The 8,686-nt window shown below is 60.5% G+C and overlaps 1 protein-coding gene across 1 annotated transcript; it reads left to right on the forward strand.

Moving 5' to 3' along the window:
* Positions 1-496: 496 nt before the first annotated feature.
* On the forward strand, positions 497-8,209 carry ANKRD60 (ankyrin repeat domain 60; the record flags this gene model as incomplete). Its single annotated transcript, XM_084246604.1, has 4 exons — positions 497-632; positions 4,752-4,882; positions 5,779-5,944; positions 7,908-8,209. Exons 1-4 carry the CDS (start codon positions 518-520, stop codon positions 8,207-8,209), a joined length of 714 nt encoding a protein of 237 aa, XP_084102730.1. The 5' UTR covers positions 497-517.
* Between the last annotated feature and the right edge of the window lie 477 nt (positions 8,210-8,686).

Consider the following 8,686-nt stretch of genomic DNA (forward strand, 5'->3'; position numbering starts at 1 on the left):
GGGGGCTGCGCCCCGGGGTGACCAGAGGGGGTCGCGGCCGGCGCCCACGCGGGGAGGCGGCTCCGCGGAGGGGCTGCGGGCGGGGGGTCGGGGGGGGCGCCCGCGGGGTGGGGGGCGGCCTCTGCGGGCGCTGGGGGGGCGCTGGGGGGCGGCGGGGCCGTCAATCTCCGCTTGTTTCCAGCAGCGCCGGCCCTGCCCCTCGGCCCCTCGCTGCGGCTCCCCTGGCCTCTGGCCTTTGTTCCCGGGGGGGCGGGGACGATGACGCAGGCGGGGGGCTGGGGGGGCCCCCCGGGACGCGGGCCGAGCCGAGCCCATGCGGCGCGCGGAGCGGCGGGCGGGCGCTGACCCCGCGGCCCGGCCCAGCGCGCAGGAACCTCGGCCCGGGCCCGAGCGGACCCCGGCCCGGGCCGGCGACCGGGACCTGCGGGCGGCCGGAGCCCCGCCGGCGGGGAGCCTGGCGCCCGACTGGGCCCCCCGGGCGTTCCCCGTGCGGGTGCTGCTGGAGGACACCGGCGAGATGTTCCGAGTGACCGACTGCCGCCGGGACATGACCGTGCGGGAGCTCAAGGAGGAGCTGGACCTGCTCGCGGGCATCCCCTCCAACCTGCAGAGGCTCCAGTACCTGGACCAAGGTGGCCCCTGCCCCGCCCGCCCTCCCCACCTGGCCCTTGGCCCCCCCAGGGACGCCAGCTCGCAGGAGGACCCCCAGATGTCAAGCCCCAAGCCCCTGGGAACCCCGGAGGGGAAAGCAAACCCTGGCCATGTAGGGACTTCCCAGCCCCAGACAAAAGGGGTTCACGCGAGTCCTCCAATCTCCAGGCAACCCCCGTCCACAGCCGGTCCCCAACCGAAACAAATCCTGCCACAGTAGGGTGTGGGGTCGCAGAGTCAGCTCCACACGGGGCTGGCCAGCCTGAAAATCCTGTCAGGAGACCAAATCCCAGGACTGCCGCAGCAGGACACCCGGAAGCCCAGAACCCCTGCCCCCCAAAGTCTGCTTCGGGAACCAGTTCCCGAGCCAGCAGTGTCCCCACAAGACTGCAAGCCCGAAACCAGCCTGTGCTCAGCAGAAACCCACAACGGGGGGCCGGCCTCCTTGCCTTCCTTAGGGCCCCCAACTCAGAGCACACATCAACCCCCATGCTGCGCTGGACAGCAGAAGCTCCTGTCCTCCACCTGCCACGTCCACACAAGGACACCCGTGCCCCACGTGGACTCTGCCCACCCAGGTCCCACCTGCCTGCCGGAGACTGACCACAGGTCCCCGGGCTCACTCTGACTCCCTCAGATGCCCCCGTCTGTCAGCAACTGTGTCCAGAATATACCTGCCCACTTCATGACCCAGACCAAGCTCTGGCCCCCAAGGACTGAACCCCAAATCCCCAGGCTAACCTTGTGACCATCAGAACCCCAGATCTACCTGCCATTGTTTCCACTCCAGACACTAAAGCAGGAAACACACTGCCCTGCCCCCCTCATGTCTCTATGCAAACCATGCCCAGCTGAACCTCAAATCCCCGACCTGACTCTGCTGGCAACAGAATCCCGGCTCCCAGCAGACCCTGCCCAGATCCGAACCCCAGCTCCCAGAGCAGACCCTGCCCAGCTATGGACCATAAATTCTAGAGCAGACGTGCCCAATTTTGAGCCCCCAATCTCTAGCTACTTGTGTATTTGTACCCAATTCTTCAGCCAACTCTGTCTACATGAGGATGTCAGACCCCATAATGAATTCTTCTTGCATCTGGACCCCAAAATTCAAAGCCAACTCGGTTCCCACACCTGAAAGCCAGTTTCCAAGCTCACCATGACGACACCTGAGCCCGAGCCCCACGCAAAGTCCTCAGAAGGGCTCCAAAGCTTGAGATAAAATCTGCCCACAGCTTGACCCCAAAATGCAAGTCAAATCTCTCCATATCCAAACCCTAGATCTCCATAGAAACTGCGTTTACATCAGCACTGCAAGGTTTCAGCTGACTGTACCCATGTAAGGAAGCCAAAGTTTAAAATTAGCCTACATGAGGACCCCAGAACTCAAAGCCAACTTTCCTTGTATTTGAAACCCCAATCTTTTGGCCAAACTTACACTGGAACCCCAAATTCTAGACCAAACTCTGCCTATATTGGGACCCCAAATCTTGGGGCAAAATCTATTCCCATCAAGACCCCAAATCCTAGGACAGATCTGTTCAATTCCTCAGCCCCGGGTGCCACACTACCTAGGGCCACACAGAATCCCAAACCCCCAAACAAGTCCTGCCCACACAAGGACTCCACCCCCCAGAACAGACCCTTCCCATACCAGGACTCCCAAACAGAAAGCAAACCTTGCCTTCATCAGAACCCCAAATCCAAAGCAAACTGCCTTTGTCAGGACCTCACATCTCAAAGCAAATCCTATCCACACTTGAACCCCGAATGTTGGCACTAACCCAGTCCGTATCAGAACCCCGAATCTCAGGCTGTGTCCTTGTCCATGCCAGGAACTCAGTGCTAGCCCAGCTGGAGTTGGAGCCCAGCACCCAGAGCTCACTAGGGCTTGGTCAGGGCCCCGGGGCCCCCTATCCAGACCAAACCCACGTGGCAGGCACCCCAGGGAGGGCAGGACTAGAGCCAGTCTGGGCTCTCCACCCCTCTCCTCCCCCAGCCTGAGCACCGGGCTGTCGGCCCCATCCCTGCGAGCCCTACACTATTGAGGATATAAGGACGGGATCAGAGCCCTGGGCTCCAGCCTGTCCCCACCCGCTTGAAATCAACACAAAAACACTCGGAGCAAAGGAAGCTGGGATAAGCTCTGTGGGTTGCAGCGGGGCGTGTGAGCTACGCCACTGCAGGGGCGCTGCGGATGGCCGCAGGGCTGAGCGCAGCCAGAGGTCTGGCGGGGTGTCCCCGCTCCTCCAGCGGTGCGCTCTGGACCTCGGCACCACCCCGAGACAGCGGCGCCCGGGGGAGCTGCCGGCGGAGGCCGTCTCAGAACGGGGTTCAGCTCTTCCCTGACACGCTGCTTTTGCTCTGAGGAGCCTCTGAAAGCTGCTGGGGTGGGGGCCGGGTGTGCATGTTGAGACTTTGCTGGGAAAGAGGCATCTCGCGCCCGCTGTGTAGTTACCAAGTTTAAAAGCCGAGCTGAGCCGGCGAGGGCGGGGTGAGTTCCAAAAGGAGTCATTTGAAAATTACTTCTCCCGAGCGACAGTGGTCTGGCACCCCGTCTGTTCATTTATTTTCACTGATGAGCTGTGGCTGAGCAATAAATCCAAGAAAGCTAAGTGGGAAAGGAAGCGGCGGGCGACTCCACACCGATGTCACCATCGCTCCGCAGCACTTAGCGCCCGGCAGGTGCGGCCTCGCGCCCGCCGCTGGCACAGGAGCGGCCACGCGGAGGGGACGTGGGCTTCTGCCTACAAATCATCAGCGCTGTCGCCCTCCCCACCGCCAGGCTGGCCGGGGAGGCGCCCCCCGAGAATGTGTGTGAAGCTTGCCGAGCTTGTCCGGCGTCAGCCCCAGCCATCCAGGTGCTGGTGAGGATGACGTTTGTCCAAGCCCCGGGCCGTTGCGGGAAGGTTCCCTGGCACCTGCAGGGACGCCGAGTGGTCGCACTTACACCCCGACCCACTATCCTCTGTGTTCCGCCCTGGTTGATGGGTCTGCGAGGGAATCGCTGTCCCCTGCTGGCGTCCCCACCCGCAGATTCTGATCACCCAGGGGGCCGTGGAGCCCAGAGGGGGGGTCAGGTCCAGCCAGGCAGAGGTCACTCCTCGTGAAACCAGAAAGCTCCAGAAACCCACTCCGGAAACCCAGGCAGTTCGATCATCCAACCTGGGCAAGCCGAGGCTTCCCACGGTGTTTTGCTTGAGGAGGCCGCAAATTATTCAGTTGTTCTTGAGCAAGAGGACGGGTGAGCGAGCAATAAAATGGGTGCGTGTTCAGGAGGGGAAACTAAATATCACAACTTCCTCTCCTTAAAATGTCCTCTGACCCCATCTGGTCCTGACGGCCTTCCCCGGAGAGCTAACCTCTCCCGAGATCGGCGGATAGCCAGAGGCGTCCCAACACCCCAAGGCCCACTCACAGATAATGTCAAGGTTGTGGCGGTTACACCTGCACCAGATGCTCACCTGGGGGGAGCCTGTCCCCAGAACCAGCTGACAATGCCTGGGGACATTCGTGACGGGCATCCCTAGGTTCAGGTCCTCTGGCAGCTGCGGGCGGGGAGCAGGGCCACCTTCAACCTCCGAGAATGCCCAGAACTTTCCAGTCCCAGGGTCAAGGGTGCCCAGGGGGACCAACGCTGATTTGGAAGGGTCCAGTGCATGTTTGTCGTTGTCACTTCTTTAGCCAAGTGACGACAGCAGAACTAGAGTCAGTGTTTGAGCTTGACGCCGACGTGTGCATGTCTGATGAATGGTGGCTGCAGGGTTGAGGTAGCTCTGTTTCTAGAGTTTGCCTCATAAAATGACTTTACTGAGTCATGTAATTTTTCGCAGCGGGAGAAGTTATAATTGCAGAGCTTTACAAATGGTTGCCATGTTTGAGGGGGGCGGTTCAGCTTCTCTGCGAGTGCGGCCAAATTCATTTTCTAAAGAGCACTCGCAGCTCCACACGGACACTAGCAGAGCCCCCCGCGGGGGTCAGCACTCCATGTTCCAAAATGGTCTTGGTGGAGGATGCCAAGGCCAGGGGCTCGCTTAACTTACCCATTGTACTGGTTTATCTTCGATGCCCATTGTTCTAAAGAAAACAATTATCCCCCCTAGGAATATTGATGGATGACACTACGCTCAAGTTTCATGACGTGGTTCCTGGCGGAGTTATCTCTCTGTGCGTCTGGCACTATGATGGATGGACAGAGCTGGTCATGGCGGCCGTGGAAGGGGATCCTGCTAAGGTCTCACATTTCTCAGAGTGGACCCCTGCTTCACGGAGCAACTGTAAATGGTGGTGGCAGCTTGGGGGGGCTCACTTAGTCTTTTGTGCAAAAATTTGAGTAAAAGTTTCAGAGCAGGGAAAAAGACACAAGGACTTCTGCCCTGTGGTCAGGCGTGGGGCTAGCTTCACACCTGCTTTGGGGTCAAGGTTTCGCTGAGCTCCCTTGCCCGTAACTGGCGCCCACTCACCCCTGCCTGAGGATGGGCATCGACCACGTGTCTGTTTTATAAAGTTGGAAACTCAGCTTCCGATTTAACCGTGAGTGAGGAGCTGTGAGTCGGGAGTGTCTGGCCCTCCACTCTGGACAGGGGCCTCCTGACCGGGCCCCTGACTGTGCTGCTCCCCGCTGCCCCCGCAGTGGCCGTCCGGCTTCTGGACGCCCCCGTCCCCAGGCTCGGACGCGGAGCCTTCCTCAGCGCCAGATGACGGTCGTTCGTCCGTCAGCCGAGTCTGGCGGGTTCCAAAGTTGACAGAGACAATGGGCACAGAAATAGATCGGAAGGTCAGAGCCCGTCAGGTCTCCACAACAGCGAACTCCCCACGGGGAGGCCGTGTCGGGGGGCTGGTGTCTTCCTTAGCAGCCACCACCATCTTCCTCTGACACCCAGAAAAGCTCTTCTCGCTTCAAAACAAGGGCAGGAAGAGCTTCCTGCCGCTGAGGCTGCTGCTGTAAATCCATGTTTCCTGGACGTGTTTGAGCTTGCAGTGTCCTCCCTGCCCTCCTGGGGGGCTGGTGGTGGCCGGGGTGTGTGCCCGGCACTGGCCTTGGAGGGGGGGCAGACCCCTGGGGAGGATGCAGCCGCTCAGGTGGGCCTGCATCTGAGACACGCTCACCCCCGCCTCATGTCTCCCCAGCTCTGCGGGCTTGGTGTGGTCGAGGGCTCCTATTTCCGAACGGCCAACTCACGGCACTTTGAAGAGGGCCAGTGGCGCAGATGGATAGCCCAGCGAGCCTTCGTGGCCTTGTACGTCTCTTCCCACAGAGGCCACTTGGAAACTGTGCAGTACCTTCTAGAAAAGGGTAATTCTGCGAGCCTGTGGCGTCCGCTGAGGAGTTGGGGCATCTTTGGGGACAGCCCAGGGCCCCGTAGGCCCGGGTGGGTGCATGTGCGAGAAGCGGCTGGCCGGTGCCCTGTCCCCTCGTGACTGGACCTCAAGAAGAACTTGGTCAGGACATGAGGCCAGGAGCAGCCGGGGGGACTTCCCGGCTGGATCTTTCTGAGCACACTGGCTGCCGGGGATAGTCCAGGTTACCTGTTCACGCCAGCACTGCTGGAGGAGGGTCTCCGCAGGGTCTGTGGGGGTCCTGAGCCCAGCTGGCAGCGCCCCCGGGACCCCCAGTCTCCTGCCAGCATTAGGAATTTCCCTCGGGAGACCCTCACCCTGAGCCGTCTTCACCTCCCGCGCTGAGTGGCCTCTCTCCGCCTCTCTCTGCTCTTTCTACCTCTCTCCCCGTCATCAGAGGCAGAGGCTGCAGCCAGGGCTATGAGCACAGGAGTGGGGCTCTGTGGTGCGCACCCACCCCCGGGGCAGGCTCCCTGACGGGGAAGCCAGTCAGGTCCCACGGGCCTCACGCAGCCCAGACCCCAGCCTCCTCCTGAAAAGCAAGAACGTGTTATGGGGTTAGACCCATAGTTCGGGGGCTCCTCGGGGCCTTATCTCCCAGTCCAACGGGCCTCCTGCGTTCACCCCGCTCTTCCCCACCTGCACCTGGACCCCAACCCGACTCAGGACACGTGGGCTGCCACACGGCGCCCCCCCCCCGCCACGGTGGGGCCCCGGCTGCACTGCCCTGATGGGGAGAGGTGTCCCGACTGTCTCCTTCTTCCTGCCCGCCATTCCTGCACCCTGCCTGTTGTGAGATGAAATATGGGCTTTGCACAGCCCAGAAGTCCTTTAAGCTCATAAAAAGTCATTTTCACTCTGATGGAACTGTGATGTATTTGAAAGCACCCGTTAAAAAATTACAGCTGGCTTTGCCAAGTTTTCTGTCCTCTGCAGACAGGCACTGCGAGGAGGCGCCGGGGCCGCGGCTGGGCCTAAGGAGAACCTATTTAAAACTTTCCCTCACCGACCAGCCATCGCTCATAAAAACTGGCTACCGAAATGTCAGCTGCCTGTAATTGAATTGCCTTGTTTTCTGTGTCATGATATTTGTTACCCAGAATTTGATTCAATTCAACAAGTCTGTATTGGACACCTGTCATTAGCCCATCCATCTGCAGGAGGCAGGGGGGAATTCAATCGAAGCGATGTCTGTCCATGAGTCAGGCCGCCCGCCGTCTGTCATTTCCCGAGTGCCTGTCTTCTGCAGGCTCCGTGCTACGTGCTGGGGATGAAAACAGCAGCCGTCCAAGCAAGTGCTTTCTGCCCTGTGGAGTTTATGAAGGGAAGTCAGAAGTGATCGCCAATCATTGATTGCACAGTCAACGGTGTGGAGCATGTTCTACAGACGCGTTGTCTGCGGAGCCGCTATGGGGTGGGGGGGACAAACCTGAGGAAGGAGAAAGTGAGCCTGGCGGGGGCGGGGGGAGCTATGAGAGCGTGGTTAGCTGCAGGAGCAGCGTGTGCAAAGGGCCTGGGGCAGGATGTGGGAGCAAGGCAGATGGAGGGCTGATAAAGAGAGAAGGCTGGTAGAATTAGAGCAAGGCGGGGCAGTCTGAGGGGTGATGCTGGGGAGGTGGGATGAAGAGCAGGGAGACCTAACACATGGCCCCCAGTGGGGGAGTGAGATGGGCATTTTCGAAAGACCCTGACCACCATCGGGGAGTCAGCCCTCCCGGCAGCAGGTGGTGCTGGGTGCTGACGTCTGAGATCCCCCCCACCCCATGCTTGTGCAGGGAATGGGGAGCAGGTGGCAGTTCTCCCAGGCCGTCGTCTCTCGGCCCACACCCCTCCCCGCCTCTCTTCCTGGACGCGTTTCTGCAGTTGAGACTGGCAGCCAGGTGGGTGGCCTGCCCTCAGCCAGCTCTTTTATCTCACAGGAGCCAACTGTCTGGGCAAGACCCCCGTGGGCAGGACGCCCTTGCACGTGGCCGCGGCCATGGGCCGGCTGGACTGCATCACCCTGCTGCTCAGCTACGGGGCCTCCACCAGCATCAAGGACGCCAGGGGTGAGAGCCCCTTGTCCCTGGCCCGCCGGCTGGACCGCAAGCACAGCGAGCGCAGCATGTTTCTCTTCCACTGGAAGGCCAAGATGGCGGGGAGGGACCTGTCGCAGCTGCTCAGGGACACCGAGTTCCAGAAAGCCAAGTCTGGGCTCAGCATCAAGAAGCTCAAAACTTAGCTCCCGCTCGGGGTGTCTGCATGTGAGAGCTCATGTGGGTAACTTTTCAGGGTTCAAACCCACGGTCCCTGGGTGGGTGGGGAGGCAGGAAAACACAGCTATGAATCTGACTCAGATACTGAATTATCTGTCCTGTTTGCAAGTGGCTTTGGAGGGTGTGGATGGAAGGAGGTGTGTGTGTTCCTTTAGCTGCATTACGGACCAAGCGGGCCTCCAAGCCAGCCTTGAGATCTGGGCTCTTGTGTGTTGCACCCAATAATGCTGCTGGGGTAAGGGAGCCTGGCCCCGCGCTCCCTTCTGGGGCCCGGCTGCTGCACTGGAATCCAGGTGGTGATGGGAATGGCGCCCTTGTGACGTGCAGTGGGGGCCAGCAGGTGCCAGGAGGTTGTGAGCAGTGAGCAGTGTGGGCTGTGGATCTGTTTGTGAAACTCATGGAACTAAAAGCTCCGGCTGGTGAGTTCCAGAAGTTTTCTGGAG

Source organism: Talpa europaea, assembly GCF_964194135.1.
Source record: "Talpa europaea genome assembly, chromosome: 11".
Lineage (NCBI taxonomy): Eukaryota > Metazoa > Chordata > Mammalia > Eulipotyphla > Talpidae > Talpa > Talpa europaea.